The sequence below is a fragment of the Hemiscyllium ocellatum genome, chromosome 25 (genome assembly GCF_020745735.1).
Source record: "Hemiscyllium ocellatum isolate sHemOce1 chromosome 25, sHemOce1.pat.X.cur, whole genome shotgun sequence".
Lineage (NCBI taxonomy): Eukaryota > Metazoa > Chordata > Chondrichthyes > Orectolobiformes > Hemiscylliidae > Hemiscyllium > Hemiscyllium ocellatum.
The window spans coordinates 57476638-57495165 of NC_083425.1; the positions used below are offsets into that span (position 1 = coordinate 57476638).

The window sequence follows — 18528 nt, forward strand, 5'->3', positions numbered from 1 at the left end:
AGGACTGCAGATGCTGGAAACCAGAGTTTAGATCAGAGTGGTGCTGGAAAAGCACAGCAGGTCAGGCAGCATCCGAGGAGCAGGAAAATCAACGTTTCAGGCAAAAGCTATTCCTGATGAAGGACTATTGCCCGAAACGTCGATTTTCCTGCTGCTCAGATGCTGCCTGACCTGCTGTGCTTTTCCAGCACCACTCTGATCTAAACTCTACTACCACTGCTGGCAGTACATTCCATACACACACCACTGTGTAAAACATCTCCCCTAATTCTTCCTTCAATCACCTTAAAATTATGCCCCCTCATGATAGCCATTTCCAACCAGGGAACAAATCTCTGGCTAGCCACTCTATCTATGCCTCTCATCTTGTACACCTCTAACAAGTCACCTCGCATCCTTCTTCGCTCCAATTAGAAAAGCTCTAGCTCCCTCAACCTCTCTTTCATAAGGCATGCCCTCCAGTTCAGGAAAAATCCATCTGCACTCTCTCCAAAGCTGCCACATCCTTTCTGAGGTAACCTGAACAATATTCCAAGTGTGGTCTAACCAGGTCTCTATAGAGTTGCAGCGTAACCTCACATCTCTTAAACTCAATCCCTCTGCTAATGAAAGCCAACACACCATATGCTTTCTTAACAATCCTATCAACTGGGGTGGCAATTTTGAGGGATCTATGGACATGGACCCCAAGATCCTTCTGTTCCTCCACATTGCTAAGAATGCTGCCTTTAACACTGTATTCTGCATTTAGATTTGACCTTCCAAAATGACGAAGGGTCCTAATGAAGAGTCATGCCTGAAATGTCAACTCTCCTGCTCCTCAGATGCTACCTGACCTGCTGTGCCTTTTCGCAATGCCACACTTTATCAACTCTGGCTCTCCAGCATCTGCAGTCCTCACTATTTCCGACCATGTACCTTGATGTTTGGCATAGGGAGGGTGTTGGAATTAATCATGAAGGAGGTTATATGTGGGCACTTCGAAAAATTCAAGGTAATCAGAAAGAGTCAGCATGACTTTGCAAAAGGGAATCCTATTTAATCAACTTATTGGAGTTGCACTTTGGACAATGAGGAGCTTATACTTAAACTTCCAGAAGGCCCCTGACAAGGTTCCACATAAAAGATTATTGCACAAAGTAAGAACTCGGGAGTAATACATTAGAATGAATCAAAGATTGCCTGGCAAGCAGAAAACAGAGTATGCATAAATGGGCCTTTTTCTGACTGGCAGGATGTGATGAGTAGAGTCATACAAGGGACAATGCTAGTGCCCCATTTCTTCAAAAGATATAGAGGAGGGGAGTGAAGGCATGGAAGCAAGATTTGCAGATGATACTCAGTTAGGTTGGTAAGTTTGCTGTGAGAAGGACATAAAGGAGGTTGCAGACAGGTACAGGTTAGGTTGAATGAACGGAAAATGTCTGTCACTTGTAATGTGACAGTGTTCATTTTGGCAAGACGAATAAACAAGATGAGTGTGTGAATTAAATGTGCAACTGACTTAAGAAGAAAGGATGCCAGACTAAACTTATTTCCAATAGAGTTTAGAGGAGTGGCGGTGGGGAGGGGGAGAATGATTTGATTGAAGTGTCTAAGATCCTAAACAGTGTGGCAAGGTTGACATGGAAAAGACGTTTTTTCTCGTGAAAGAATCTAGAATGAGGAAGTACTGTTTTAAAATTATGGTTTGCACTTCTAGGACAGTAATGAAGACTTTTTTTTCTCATTGAGGGTTGTTTGATTTTGGAACTCTGCCCCTCTACTGCCCCCTGAGACAGAGTCATAGAGTCCTATAGCATGGAGACAGGCCCTTTGGCCCAAACTGGTCCATGCTGACCCAAATGTCCATCACTTTAACCCCATTTCCCTGCACTTGGTGATATCCTTCTAAACCTTGTATATCCATGTGTTTGCCCAAACGCCTTTTAAAGGTTGTTAATGTACCTTCCTCAACCACTTTTGCTGGCAGATCATTCGACATGCGTACCACCCTCTGTGTAAAAAAAAGGTTGCCCCTCAGGTTCCCTTTCATTCTTTCCCCTCTTGTCCTTGATACCCTGACCCTTGGAAAAAGACTGAGTGCATTCACCCTAGCCATGCCTCTCATGATCTTATACATTTCTATAAGATCTCCCCTCAGTCTCCTACACTATAAAGAAGAAAGTCCTAGGTTGTCCAAACTCTCACAATAACTCAGATCTTTGAGTCCTGGCAACATCCTTGTATTTCTTCGACACTTAATCATATCCTTCCTATGGCAAAAGTGAGGACTGCGGATGCTGAAAACCAGAGTTTAGATTAGAGTGGTGCTGGGAAAGCACAGCAGGTCAGGCAGCATCCAAGGAGCAGGAAAATCAACATTTCGGGTAAAAGCCCTTTATCAGGAATCCTTCCAACATCCTTCCTATAGCAAGGTGGCCAAAACTAAACCCAATAGTCCAAGTGTGGCCTTACCAATGTCCTATACAACTGCACCGTAACTTCCCAATTTCTACATTTAATGCCCTGACTGAAGGCCAGTGGTGCCAAAAGCATTCTTCACTGCCCTGCCTACCTGTGACTCCACTTTCAGAGAACCGTACACTTGAACTCCAAGGTCCCTCTATTTCACTACACTCCTGAAGGCCCTATCATTCACCATGAAACTCATACCTTGATTTGACTTTCCAAAACACAAGACCTCACTTATCTATATTAAACTCCATTTGCCATTTGTCGGCCCACCTCCCCAGCTGATTAAGTTCGTGCTGCAATTTCTGATAACCTTCCTATTGTCCATAATACCGCCTGTTTAAATATTTTTTAAGACTGGGGTAGATAAATTCTTGAGGTAATAGCATATAAGGTGGAAATGTGGGATTCGGCACACAAGCACTTCAGGCATGGTTAAACTGAACAGCGGATCAGGCTGAAAAAATGAACAGCCTATTTCTGCTTTCAGTTTATATTACAGGGGCATATGTACAGGTATCCCCCACTTTTTGAAAGCCTGCTTTATGCCACTTACTTTTACAAAATACCTACATCTGTTTTCGCTAACCAAAATAAATCTGAAAAGGATTTTTGCTTTTAAGAGAAAAGGTGAAATTTTTCCCATATAAATTAATGCTTTTTTGCTTTACGCCAATTCGGCTTATGGAAGGTTTCATAGGAACACTCTTCTTTCGGATAGTGGGGGATACCTCTAATTGACTTTAATTTTCATTTAAACTGGATTAATTAAATTGACAAGGGCAGTCTAATCTATAGAAACTTGTGTAAATATTGTGGAGCAATGTCATGGAAACAAGAGGGATGAACACTTTTTCGATTTAGTATTGCACAATAATATATGAGCAGAAATTAGCCAAAAATCTAAAACTGTAAGAGCTTCTCAATGTACGAAAGTAAATATTGGTCCCTTAAAAATGGTGAACTTATTGCAGGGAATGTAGAAATTGCAGAGAAAATGACCAAATATTTGGATCTGCCTTTACAGTAAGATGGCACACTTCATTCAAGATATAGTGACTAAGTAGATAAGTGAAAGAAAATAATAGAAATTAATATCAACAGAGAAAAAGTACTGAAGAAATGTAACGGACTAAAATCTGACAAATCCCTGGGGCTTGATAGCCTATACCCTAGGGCAGTGTTTCCCAAATCTGTTATGATCGCAGTGAGACCTGAAAATTGCTGCAATCTATCAGAGAGGACAGCAAGAGGGGGATGAGCCATTACTGTCTCCAAGCTGTGACCCTTCTTGAGATCCTGAACCCTAGATTGGGAAAACCTGCCCATGGGTTCTTAAGGCTACAGAAATAATGAACATATTAGCTATGATTTTCCAAAATTCCTTAGATTCAGGAATGGTACCATCAGATTAAAATTTGGGAAATGTAACACAACTTTTCAAGAGAGCAGGGAGAAAGAAAAGTGCAAACTACAAGCCAGTTAGCCTAACATCAATTGTTGGGAAATTCCTGTGCCTATGATTAAGGAAATCTTAACAATACATTTAGAAAAACATAGTGTGACTAGAACAAATCAACATGGTTTTACTAGATATGATCTAAAAGGGGAGGCTGGACAAACTTGAGCTGTTTTCCCCGGAGTGTTGGAGGCTGAGGGGAGACCTGTTAGAAGTTCATAAAATTATGAGAGGTGTAGATAGATGCAGAATCAGAATCATTTTCCCAGAGATGAAGTGTCTAATACTGGCGAACCTACATTTAAAGTAAGAGGGGGAAGTTCAAAATTAATTTGGTATCATGTTTGGTGCAACATCATAAACCAAAAAACTTGTTCCTGTGACTATTAGACATAGGAGTGGAAGTAAGGCCATTCGACCCATCGAGTCCACTCTGCCATTTAATCATGGCTGATGGGCATTTGATCTCCATCTACCTGCATTCTCCCCGTAGCCCTTAATTCCGTACGAGATTGAGAATCTATCAATCTCTGCCTTGAAGTAATTTAACATCCCAGCTTCCACTGTGCTCCGTGGCAATGAACTCCACAGGCCCACCACTCTCTAGCTGAAGAAATGTCTCCTTATTTCTATTCTAAATTGACCCCCTCTAATTTTAAGGCTGTGCCCATGGGTCCTAGTCTCCTGGCCTGACGGAAACAAATTCCCAGCATCCACCCTTTCTGAGCCATGCATTATCTTGTTTCTATTAGATCTCCCCTCAACCTTCTAAACACTAATGAATACAATCCCAGGATCCTCAGCCATTCATCGAATGTTAGGCCTGTCATTCTAGGGATCATCCGTGTGAATCTCTGCTGGACACGCTCCAGTGCCAGCATGTCCTTCCTGAGGTGTGGGGCCCAAAATTGGACACAGTATCCTAAATGGAGCCTAATTAGAGCTTTATGAGTCTCAGAAGCATGTTGCTGCTTTTACATTCCAACCCTCGAGATAAATGACAACATTACATTTGCTTTCTTAATCACGGACTCAACCTGCGCGTTAACCTTTAGGGATTCCTGGACTAGCATTCCCAGACTCCTTTGTACTTTGGCTTTATGGATTTTCTCACCATTTAGAAAATAGTCCATGCCAGTATTCTTTTTTCCAAAGTGCAAGACATCGCATTTGGACACGTTGAATTTCATCAGCCATTTCCTGGACCACTCTCCTAAACTGTCTAAATCATCCTGCAGCCTCCACACCACCTCAGTACTACCTGCCTGTTCACCTAATTTTGTATAATCGGCAGACTTCTCCAGAATGCCCCCAGTCCTTTCATCCAGATCATTAATATGTAAAGTGAACAGATGCAGCCCTGACACTGAACCCTGCGGGACACCACTTGTCACTAGCTGCCATTCTGAAAATGAACCTCTTATCCCAACTCTCTTCTGTCAGATAGCCAATCCTCAATCCACGGCAGTAGCTCACCTTGAACACCATGGGCCCTCAACTTAGTCAGCAATCTCCTGTGAGGCAACTTATCAAAGGCATTTTGGAAGTCTAGATAGGTAACATCCACTGGGTTTCCCTGGTTTAACCTACTTGTTACCTCTTCAAAGAATTCTAACAGGTTTGTCAGTCACAACCTCCCCGACTAAGTCCATGCTGACTTGTTCTAATCCGACTCTGCACTTTCAAGAATTTAGAAATCCAATCCTTAACAATGGATTCTAGAATTTTACCAACAAGTGAGGTTAAGCTAATCGGTCTATAATTTTCCATCTTTTGTCTTGATCCTTTCTTGAATAAGGGGGTTACAACATGAGATTTTTGTATCATCTGGGATTTTCCCTGACTCCAGTGAGCTTTGGTGGCCGGTCACAGCGCCAGAGACCCGAGTTTAATTCCCACCTCAGGCGGCTGTGGAGTTTGCACATTCTCCCTGGGTCTGCGTAGGTTTCCTCCAGGTGCTCTGGTTTCCTCCCACAGTCCAAAAATGTGCAGGTTAGGTGAATTGGCCATGCTAAATTGCCCATCGTGTTAGGTGCAGGGGTAAATGTAGGGAAATGAGACTGGGTGGGTGCGCTTCAGCGGGTCGATGTGGACTTGTTGGGCCGAAGGGCCTGTTTCCACACTGTAAGTAATCTAATCTTTGAACGCTTCCACTATTTCCTCAGCCATGTCCCTCAGAACTCTAGGACATAACCCATCGGGCCAGGAGATTTATCAATTTTTAGATCTTTTAGTTTTACTAGCACTTTCTCTTTTGTAATGGTTACCATTCTCCACTCTGCCCCCGACTCTCCTTAATTGATGGGATAAAACAATGTTGTGCTGTGCTGTTCTACGTTCTCATAAAAATCTCTTTTGACAAACTTGATGGTGGTTTTCTAAGATGTAAATGATAAGGCAGATACAGAATATAATATAAAAATTATTATATAGAATGTAATATAATATATTATAATTTGTAAAAGACACTCAATATGGTGCTACACAAAAGGTTAAGAGGCAAGATAGAGTTGAAGTAAAATATTAGATTAGATTAGATTTCCTACACTGTGGAAACAAGCCATTCGGCCTAACCAGTCCACACCGACCCTCTGAAGAGTAACCCACCCAGACCCATTTCCCTTTGACTAATGCACCTAACACGATGGGCAATTTAGCATGGCCAATTCACCTGACCAGCACATCTTTGCATTGTGAGAGGAAACCAGAGCACCCGGAGGAAACCCACACAGACAGGAGGAGAACGTGCAAACTCCACACAGACAGTCGCCCAAGGCTGGGATCGAACCTGAGACCCTGGTGCTGTGAGGCAGCAGTGCTAACCACTGAGCCACTGTGCCGCCCTGGATAGAAGATTAATCGATGGACAGGAAGCAGGGAGTGACCATAACAGGGCATCATTAGGTTCGCAAGCAGTGAATAGTGGACTGCTGCAAGGATCAGTGCTGAAGTATCAGCTATTTCTAATCTACATTTATGGCTGAGACAGAGAATATTCTATCCATACTTACTGATGATATAAAGTGAGGAGGAAAAGTAAGCTATGGGGAGGACCCAAAGATATATATTTACGTTAAATAAGTAGACAGCAAGATAACAAGTGGACGTTCATCTCAGAAAGTGTGAAGTTGTATGTTTTGGTGCACAAAAAAAAAGTCAGTGTGCAAGGTCAGGATTCAAAGAATAATTTTTGTTAGTTTTAGAGAGGCTACACCTTGGCAGTTTTGGTCTCTACGCAAAGATATACTTGCATTGCATGCAGTACAATGAAAGTTCAATAAATTGGTCCTTGGTGTAAATGGGTTGTCCTATGTTGAGAGCTGAGCAAATTGGATCTATAGTCTTTGCAGTTCAGTAGAATGAGAGGCAATTTCATTGAGGTTTACATTGTTCTGAAGGGGCTTGCCAAGAAAAACACTGGGAGATTAGTTTTTCTGTCCAGTGGAAACAAAAGGAGGATGGCACGGTCTTAAGATAAGGGTCAATCATTTATGGCTGGGATGAAGAGAAATTATTTCACTCAAATGTTGGAATTCCCTGTCCCAGAGGTCTATGGAGCCTCCATCACCTTAACACATTGAAGATTGGGACAGACATTACTTTTGGTCTTTCAGAGAATTGAGGGAGAGGAGGAGGAGGCAGAAAAGTGAAGTTGAAATCCAAGGTCAGCCATGATGGTAGTGAATTGTGAAGCTGGCTAGATAATTTATAGAGTCTACCTCAGCTCCCTTTTCTTGTTTCTTGTCTAGCCAATCATCCACATACCCATCTCACCCATCTGCCACCCTACCTACCTTTTCATTCACCACCTGCCAATCTACCAACCACCTGCTGTCCTACCCATTCAGTCACTCATTTATTTATTTATTCACTAATATTTGTGCTTATTTTTTTAAATTGACCTTCAGACAACTAATGCCATCCTATACAATGTTTCCACATTCCCTTCCAACCCTCATTGCTCCAGCCCTACAATGAACTTCTTCAAGGGCTTATATGCTCCGTATTTCTGAATAAGTTGGCAAGAATGCAGAACAGCATTGGAGTGGGCAACATTTGAGGGAAGCAGCAATCTGATGAAAATTGCTTTCCCATGTTTGTACTCATTGAATTTGTGATGAATGAGAAGGAATCGTATTGAAATGTGTAAGATTTGAAGGGTAGATTCAAAGAGATCCCCTTGTGGGAGAATGGAGGACCTTAAACTCAGAGTAAGATGTCACCCATTTAAGAGAGAGAAAAGGTGGAACACATTCTCTCATAGAGTTGTTATTTTTGGAATTCTTTACTGCAGAGGACTGTCATTATGTATATTCAAGGCTGAGATAGACTGATTTTTAATCATTAAGGGAGTCAAATGCGTAGAAAAGACATAGAGTAAAGTTAAGGATTATCTGGTCACCCATGATCTCATTGAATATCAGTGCACACTCAATGGGCTGAATAGTCTATATCTGCTCCTGAATCTCATGATCTTAAAATATAGTCCTCTGTGTGTGTTTTCATAGTCAAAGCTGCAAATTACACACCAGATACAGAAAGTAAGTTTGATGCTAAAAAAAGAAAAGAAATTCAGGTAATTAATGTCAGTCTTGAAAAATTATTTTAGAAATTCAAAGAAATGATGTATAGTCAAAGAGTTGTACAGCACAGAAACAAATGCTTCGGTCCAACTTGTCCATGCTGACCAGATATCCTAACTTAATCTTATTATTCCATTTACAATACCATTTACAAATGGTATTCCATTTACAAGTATTTGTCCTATATCCCTATAAACCCCTCCTATTCATGAACCCATCCAGATGCCTTTTAAATGTAATTGTACCAGCCTCTACCACTTCCTCTGAAGCTCATTCCATACACACACCACCCTTTGCATGAAAAAGTTGCCCCTTAGGTCCCTTTTAAATCTTTCCCCTCTCATCTTAAACCTCTGCCCTCTAGTTTTGGACTCCCCTATCCTGGATATTCACCCTATCCATGCCCCTCATGATTTTATAAACTTCTAAAAGGTTAGCCCTCAGTCTCCAAAGCCTCAGGGAAAATAGTCCCAGCCTATTTAGCCTCTCTCTATAGCTCAAACCCTCCAACCCTGACAACACCCTTGCAAATTGTTTCTGTACCCTTTCAAGCTTCATAACATCTTTCCTATATCAGGGAGACCAGAATTGAATGCAGTATTCCAAAAGTGGCCTAACCAATGTCCTGTACTTTCTACCTGTGACTCCACCTATGTTAGCAAGTTAGTTGAAGAATAGTACTCAAGGAACTCAAATGTGACAAATCTCCAGGACCTGATGGTCCATATTCTAGGCTTCCAAAAGAGGTCGCCACAACATCCTGGTTATGATTTTCCAAAGTTCCCTGTTTTGTTTTATTCAGCCACGGAATGTGGGTGTTGCTGGCTGCGCCATCATTATTTTCCCAGAGGGCAGTTGAGAGTTAACCACATTGCTGTGCGTCTGGAGTCACGTGGGCCAGACTAGGTAAGGTTGGTAGATTTCATTCCGAAAAGGTCTTTCGTAAACCAGATGGGGTTTTTACAACAATCGATAATGGATATATGATCACCATTAAGCAAGCTTTTAATTAAATTCAAATTTCACCATCTGTCATGTTAGGATCTGAACCCATGCCCACAGAACATTAGACCAGAGTTCTGGATTACTAGTTTAATGACCATATAATTGCATCACCCCCTTCCCTGAATGAATGTGGCATGGCCCCGGCAGATTGGAAGTTAGCAAATATAAAATCTCTATTCAGGAAAGGAAGGAAGAAAGAATACAAGGACTACAACTCATTTACCCAATGTTAAGCGTTAATGTTGTACTTGGAAAATGTGATTAGTATGATCAGAGGCAAAGCTGTTTCAAATTGGCAGGCTGTAACCTGTGGAATACCATAAGGATCAGTGCTGAGGCCTCAGCTATTTAGCTTATTTTAATGATAAAGAGACAGAGAGTAACACATCCTGGTTTGCTGACAACAAAAAAGGTATGTGAGAATGCAAATTGTGAATACGATACAAAAGGACTGAAAAGTCATATAGACAGGTGGGCAACAGTATGGCAGATGGTATATTGTTTGAGAAAGCATGAGGCTATACATTTTGGTCAGATGTTGAGTGACATGTTTGTGATTGTACAAAGAACACAAAAAATTAGCATGCAGGTGTCAAGGCCTTTACTGCAATGGGTTGGAGTAGTGTCATAGAAATGTACAGCACGGAAACAGACCCTTCGGTCCAACCCATCCATGCCAACCAGATATCCCAACCCAATCTAGTCCAATCTGAGTACAGGAATAAGGAAATTTTGCTGCAGTTGTACAGGACTTTGGTGAACCCATATTTGGAATACTGTGTGCAATTTAGACCTCCATATTTAATGTAAGTATAATTTTCATTGGAGGTAATTGAACATGATATAGAGTAGGTTCCCTGTGATGAAGGTGTAGTCCTATAACGAGAGGCTCAGTAAACTGGATTTATAATCTCTGGAATGTAGGAGAATGAGAGTCATCTCACTAAAACGTGCAAGATTCTGAATGGATTTGACAGGGTGGTTGTATCCAAAGGATGAGGAATCCTTGAGTTTGCAGTGACAGGATAAGAGGCCAATTAGTTAGGACTAAGATAAGGAGAAATGACCTCACTCAAAGGATTGGGAATCTTTGAAATTCTCTGCCCCAGGGGACTTTATTTGCACCCTAATTAAGTACATTTGAGGCTGAGATAGACATTTGGAGTTTGGAGGAATCAAAGAATATGTGGAGTTAATGGGAAAGTGGAGTTAAAATTCAAAATCTAACATAATCACATTCATGAACATAGAACAGTACAGCACAAAACAGGCCCTTCAGCCCACAATGTTGTGCCGAGAATTAATCCTAATGTAAAATTAAATAACCTAACCTACACTCCCGTCAATTCACTGCTGTCCATGTGCATGTCCAGCAATCCCTTAAATATCCCTAATGACTCTACTTCCACCACCACAATTGGCAACGCATTCCATGCATTCACAACTCTCTGCATAAAGAACCTCTGACATCTCCTCTATACCTTTTCCCTAATATCTTAAGACTATGACCCCCCTCGTACCAGGTAGTCCTGCCCTAGGGAAAAGTCTCTGGCTACTGACTCCATCGATGCCTCTCATTACCTTGTAAAGCTCGATCAGGTCACCTCCCCTCCTCCTCCTCTACAGAGGAACGACCAAACTTAGTCAACCTCTCTTCATAAGGCAAGCCCTCCAGTCCAGGCAGAATCCTGGTAAACCTTCTTTGCACTCTCTCCAAAGTCTCTATATCTTTCCTACAGTAGGGATAAATATACATAGTCTATTCCCTGGGTTTGGGGAGTTCAGAACTAGAGGGCATACGTTTAGGGTGAGAGGGAAAAGATATAAAAGAGACTCAAGGGGGCAACGTTTTCATGTAGAAGGTGATACGTGTATAGAATGAGCTGCCAGAGGAAATGGTGGAGGTTAGTACAATTGCAACATTTAAAAGGCATCTGGATGGGTATATGAATAGGAAGGGTTGGGAGGGATATGGGGCAGGTGCTGGCAGGTGGGACTAGATTGGGTTGGGATATCTGGTTGACATGGACAAGATGGACCGAAGGGTCTGTTTCCATGCTCTACATCTCTATGACGCTAATTGTCGTTTGCTGTAAAAATCCATCTGGTTTACTAATTTCTTTTTAAGGAAGGAAATCCAATACCCTTACCTGGTCTGGCAATTCCATATCCATAGTGATGTGAATAACTCTTAATTCCCTTCTGGGCATCAGTGACAAGCAATAGCAAAGTAGCAATGTACACATTCCATGAATGATTAAGAAAAAATATTCTTGTAGAGAACCAGCACAGACATGTCAAGCTGAATGGTGTCCTTCTATGCTGTAGCCATTTTATGATTCAATGAAAGGGTTTCATTTTATGACTGTATAAAATGCAAATGCTGATGTTCAGAGCAACATGGATTATAGATATATTTGTGACAGGAACTTAACATGCAGGCACAATAAACGATTAGGAAAACAAATGGTATGCTAATGATTATTATACGGTTAACGAATACAGGAGGAAGATGTCCTTCTTTGATAAGGAAAGGCTTTAGTGGGACCAGACCTGGAGCACTGTGTTGAGTTTTTGTCTGCATAGTAATGGAAAAAAGACTTGCAATTGAGGCAGTACAGCAAAGTTTCACTAGATTGATTGCAGGAATGAAAAGGTGCCCCGTGAGAGTCTGAGTAAATTGGGCTCACACTTGTGATTTGGACCAGCCAGACCCCCTCAAAAAATTTAAAACCTTAACTTTTTCTTATTTTAAAGGCAGATGCGAGTGGATATTCCAGGTGTGATGCAGCTTATCGAACCCCTCGGCTTTAAGCAAAGCATAATTTATTTAAACACTACAGTTGAAACTCAAACAAAAGAAAATGAAATTTAGAGTAACTTAGCTGTTGGAAAACGTAATCAAACCGATATTGCAATTTAACTAAGGAACTGTTCCAATCCAGTAACATCCCATAAACACACCCCTTGGCAAAAAAGATAAATTGAAACACTGATTCTTACAGGCAGGAGTGAACAACATCCAAAGAGATTTCAGGGAAAAAGTCAGTCAGGAATCATTACTGAAGCTGCAACCTTCCTGGACTCTCAACATGTTTTCAAGATGCCGGTGTTGGACTGGGGTGTTCAAAGTTAAAAATCACACAACACTGGGTTATAGTCCAACAGGTTTAATTGGAAGCACTAGTTTTCGGAGCACTGCTCGTTGATCAGGTGGTTATATCAGGTGACAACCACCTGATGAAGGAGCAGTGCTCTGCAAGCTAGTGCTTCCAATTTAACCTGTTGGACTATAACCCAGTGTTGTGTGATTTTTAACTTTCTGGACTCGAGCATCAAGTGACTGCCACGGCTAAACCAAACTAGGAAAAACCTGAACTGGGAGAACGGGCTATGCTCCTGCTATTGTTAAACGAGGCTCTTTCTAGACTCCTTGGCACATCTGCCTTTATGAGTACTTAAAAAAACCCAAGGACAAAATAACTTTGTTAAAGTGACAGTATCATCTCACTTACTACAATTTATAGAACTGAGAGAGGATCTGATTGAAACACAGAAGATTCTGAATGGGTCTGAAATGATCAACACAGATTTGCTGGCTGATAATCTAAAACATTAGGATAAGGTGATGATTTTTATAAGATAAAGATGAGAAGAATAATTCAAAGGGTAGTGAATCTTCGTAATCCTCAACTCCAGGAGATTATGAATGTTCCATTATTAAATATATTTAAGGTTGAGAGAGGCAAATACCTAAACTGTCAGGAATTCAAGTGATGCAGGAAGTGGTTGGAAATTGGAGTTGAAACTTAAGATCATATTAAGTGATTGTGTATGCTGCTCCTGTGTCTTGTATAACTGAAAGGTTTCATAATTCTGAAAGGTTCTGATAAAATGGATATAGTAATTCGTACTTGTGGAGAAGAACAGTTCTAAACACCATCAAAATAACCACCAAGAAATCCAATAGGGAATGAAGGTTGATAAGAACATGGAATTTGAAACCATGGGTCATAGTTAAAGTGAATTGTGTAAGATCGTTTAAGGAGCAGCTAAACAAGCATATGAGAAAAAAGGGTCATAATTTAGGTGAGTAATGTTTGGAGGCTTGGGCAGAGCACAGACACAAACAGAGGGGTGAGATAATATATTCTGGATCAGTGGTGCTGGAAGAGCACAGCAGTTCAGGCAGCATCCAAAGAGCAGCGAAATCGACGTTTCGGGCAAAAGCCCTTCATCAGGAATAAAGGCAGAGAGCCTGAAGCATGAAGAGATAAGCTAGAGGAGGGTGGGGGTGGGGAGAAAGTAGCATAGAGTACAATGGGTGAGTGGGGGAGGGAATGAAGGTGATAGGTCAGGGAGGAGAGGGTTGAGTGGATAGGTGGAAAAGGAGACAGGCAGGTCAGACAAGTCCAGACAAGTCATGGGGACAGTACTGAGCTGGAAGTTTGGAACGAGGATGAGGTGGGGGAAGGGGAAATGAGGAAACTGTTGAAGTCCACATTGATGCCCTGGGGTTGAAGTGTTCCGAGGCGGAAGATGAGCATTCTACCTCGGAGGTCCTGGGCCTCCTTCACCGCTGCTCCCTCACCACCAGACGCCTGGAGGAAGAACGTCTCATCTTCCGCCTCGGAACACTTCAACCCCAGGGCATCAATGTGGGCTTCAACAGTTTCCTCATTTCCCCTTCCCCCACCTCATCCTCGTTCCAAACTTCCAGCTCAGCACTGTCCCCATGACTTGTCCGACCTGCCTAGCTCCTTTTCCACCTATCCACTCTTTCCTCTCCTCCCTGACTTATCACCTTCATCCCCTCCCCCACTCACCCATTGTACTCTATGCTAGTTTCTCCCCACCCCACCACCCTCCTCTAGCTTATCTCTCCACACTTCAGGCTCACTGCCTTTATTCCTGATGAAGGGCTTTTGCCCGAAACATTTATTTCGCTGCACTTTGGATGCTGCCTGAACTGCTGTGCTCTTCCAGCACCACTGATCCAGAATCTGGTTTCCAGCATCTGCAGTCATTGTTTTTACCTGGGTGAGATAATATAGTCTGCTTCTGTGCTGTGTAACCTATGTAATATCATGTAAACTCCAAAACAACCCCATTCCATGTAGTCACTACCACCCCCCAACACACACAGGCATAGGCACAAAAACTCACGTAGGTAGTTAGAACCATGTGCTACAGGCACAGCTATATACCCGGAAAACCATGCATTCCAGACACTCACTGCTATATACAGAATAACATCAGTTAACTGAATTTCGGATTATCCAAACAAGATTTCAAGGTCCCAGTGTGGCTTCCTTTGTTCACAATCAGCTCAGTTATCCAAACAAAATATTTCCCGCCTGTCTCGTTCGGATAATCGAGGTTGTTCTGTATACCGAGTGTAGAAAACAAGAACTTAGTAGCTCACTATTGTTTTTACATTTGATCATGGGATGAAGGCATCACTACCTGGGCCGACCTTTATTGCCCATTTCTTATTGCCCAGGGAGTGGTAAGAGTGAACCACATTGATAGGGGTTTAGTATCACACGTAGAGAGCAGTAGGAGTGAACCACATTGATAGGGGTTTAGTATTACATGTAGGCCAGAAAAGATAAGGACAGCAGATTCCTTTCCCTAAAGGTTATCAGTGAACCAATTTATGACAATTGACAGTCGTTACATGATCACCTTGAAGCCAACTTTTTATTCTAGACTTTTATTGAATTCAAATTTCACAATTCACCATGGTTGGACTTGAATCCATATCCGAAGAACATTAATTTAGGGTTCTAGATTGGTAGATCAGTTATATCGCCACTGCACAATCACCTCCCATTACTAACCTCAGCTGAAGCCAATGACAACTTTATTCAATGACCTCTCTCAGCATTGTCCATGTTGGTAGTAATGAAAATGATAGACAACCCTGCTCCTACCCAGGCAGAAAGAAGAAAATTTAGTTGAGCGCACCTTCATGTTTGACCATTCTACAAAACTAGTGGCAACCGTCTGTAGTGAAACAGAGAATGCTATAACTCAAAAATCTAGCACAACTATTAGCATGTATAATTACACTCCAGAACAAACTGAAATGAGGGGTCTGGCTAGCTCAGTTGGTTGAACAGCTGGTTTGCAATGCAGAGTAATACTAATAGCATGTGTTCAATTTCAACAGTGGATGAGTTTACCATGAAGGATTCTCCTTCTTAATCTCTCTCCTTGCCTGAGGTGTGATGGTACTCAGATTGAACCACAACCAGACGTCTCTCTGTAATGAGAGAACACTCCTGTGGTCTCGTGGAACTATGGTGACTTTAGCTATAACTTTAAAGCTATCTGAATCCTTACTTTAAGCCAATACACCAGGTGTTGGAAGAATTATACGGTAACAACATAAAACGATGCAAATGTAATAATGTACGTTTATTTTTTTAAATCCCTGTTTATTGTATACATTTTCATTTGTGATGAACAATGGCACAAGCAACAAATGGCAGGAAGGGTTGAAAGCAGGCAGTTCAAAATCTACACATGCATATTTTACTACTCTGTCGGTGATTGCACTTCACAAGTAATTTATCAGACTGTCAGAAACATGGATGCTAATTTGCATACAGCAAGCTCCCACAAATATTTTTTGTGATGTTAACTGAGCAATAGTAGAGGCAGCTACACCTGAATGATATTCAGGTTTGGGCTGACAATGTGGTGAGTAACATTCACACCACACAAGTGGCAAGCAATGGCCATTCTAAACATTCTAAATTTCGCACCTTGGCATTCATTGCCAATTCCATTGCTGAATTCCCCACCATCAACATCCTGGGAATTACCATTGACTAAAAATAAAACTGGATATATATTCATGGCTGCAACAACAGGTCACAGGTAAGGAACATTCAATAAGTAACTCACCACCTGACTCCCAAAGTTTGCCCAACTTCTACAAGGCATAAATTAAAATGTGATGGAATACTCTCCCCTTGCTTGGATTAGTGCAGCTCCAACAACAGTCAAGAAGCTTGACACTATCCAGGATAAAGCAGGCCGCTTGATTGGCACCACATCCACAAACATTCACTGCCTCCACCACAGATGCTCAGTAGCAGTAGTGTGTTCCATCTACAAGCAGAAATGATGCTCTGCAGAAATTCACCAAGGGCCCTGAGACAGCATCTTCCAAACCTGCAATCACAATAATGTAAATGACAAGGGCAGTTTTACATGGTAACACCACAATCTGCAAACTATCTCATTCCCCTAAGTTACCCACCATTCTAACTTGGAAACATTTCACCAACCCTTCATTGTTGCTGGGTCAAAATCCAAGAATTCCCTTCTTAACAGCATTATGGGTGTAGTTACACCAAATAGACTGCCATGTTTCCAAGAGGCAGTTCACCACCACCTTGGAAAGGGAATTAAGAATGGACAATAAATGACAGCATTTATTGACAGCAAAGACTGCACACCCCAAATGAATAGAAAAAGATAAATATTGGCCAGGACACTAGGGTGAAATGCCCTTCTGTTGTACAAATAGGACCACAGGATGTTTTTATGTTCACCTGAGATGGCAGAGTCATAGATAGTTAGGTCCTCAGCTTAATGTCTCATTTGAAAGACAGCACCTCCTATTAAAGCTTAAATTTAATCATTGTAACAAAATTCCAATTTTTTCTTGTCTCAACAGCCAGTGAGAATGAATACTGTTGGCCTTCCTACTTGCGTTGCCGGAATGGAGAGCAGCTGGACAAAGCCTTTGTGTTCTTAGACACCAACAAAGAAAAACAGAATGCATCTGTTGGTTATATTCTTAATTCTGTGATGGCTATGTCAGCGCAGAGTGTACACACGACCCCACAGGTTACCAACTCAATAATGAGTGAACAGTGTGGCATCACGTTTGATATGACTAACCTTTTCAAAGCCACAGTCAGTACATTCTGTGTGCAGGTCTCCTGCCAGGACAATACTTCGATATCATGTGATTCGCTAAACAACACTCTTAAGTGCCCACCATTCTTGGCGACAGTATGGTCCAGGACCTAATAACCTTTCTTGTGAAGGGCACTGGATACAGAGTTCACAGTGAATTAACTATGAAGCATTTTTTCCAAATGTTTTTGGAATGGGGCTTAATTAAAGACTATAATTGGACAGACATTAGAACTGTGAAGTGGTTCTCAGAAATATTGGAGACCCCATGTTTTATAGAGAAAAAATGATTTTTTTATATGTCTCTGTTTTACAGCATAAAAACATAAGAAATAGGAGCATGAGAAGGATATTTGTCCCCTATATCTACTCCACCATTCAGTAAGATCATGGCTGATTGTAGCCATGACTGCACTTTCCTGTCTCAATTCCCTTTAAAATCATAACAAACAGCATCAGATCTGAATGCCACTGAGTGTCAAGCCAAACAGCCAATGCAAGATGTTATTGAAATAAGGTTCCAACCCTTCCCAAATTTTCCTAGTGTCTTCTGGACTTAAAAATTAATTTAATGGGTATGCATACCCAGAGAGAAAAATGGTTAAGGTATATAAAAAAAATGGAGTTGACAGTGTGTTGCTGGAAAAGCACAGCAGGTCAGGCAGCTTTCTGAGGAGCAGGAAAATCGACGTTTCAGGCTGGAGCCCTATGTCAAGAATGAGGAAGCCTGCTGTGTTTTTCCAGCAACCCACTCAACTCTGATCTCCAGCATCTGCAGACCTCACTGTCTCCAAACAAAATTGGAACTGGGTCCAAAAGGGCATCAGCAAAAATGATTCAATTAGGCAACTCAGCGTTTGCTCTCATTATCCATGAGCATGGATGCAGGGTCATAGTAGAAGATCTTGCATTGAAAACTTCTAGGAATACATGCTACCATGGGTGGCAACCAATATCAAGCGCTACATGGTTCCTACTGCAATTTATTTCTTTTCACAAATTGTTCAGTCCATGCTCTGTTCAAAAACATTTGAGATCTCAGAGTCACAGTTTGGAAACAGACCCTTAGGTCCAACCAGTCCATGCCGA

The 18528-nt window shown here is 41.6% G+C and overlaps 1 protein-coding gene across 2 annotated transcripts in view; it reads left to right on the plus strand.

Moving 5' to 3' along the window:
• The window catches only part of gsdf (gonadal somatic cell derived factor), a 39381-nt gene extending 21724 nt beyond the window's left edge, over nucleotides 1–17657 (plus strand). For both annotated transcript variants that reach the window (XR_009646031.1, XM_060844396.1), the window contains exon 2: nucleotides 17195–17657. Coding sequence is in view for 1 of the 2 variants with exons in the window: in XM_060844396.1 (XP_060700379.1) it covers nucleotides 17195–17553 (359 nt within the window). In the remaining variant the exon portion in view is untranslated. The remainder of the gene's footprint in view (nucleotides 1–17194) is intronic.
• The last annotated feature ends 871 nt before the right edge of the window (nucleotides 17658–18528 follow it).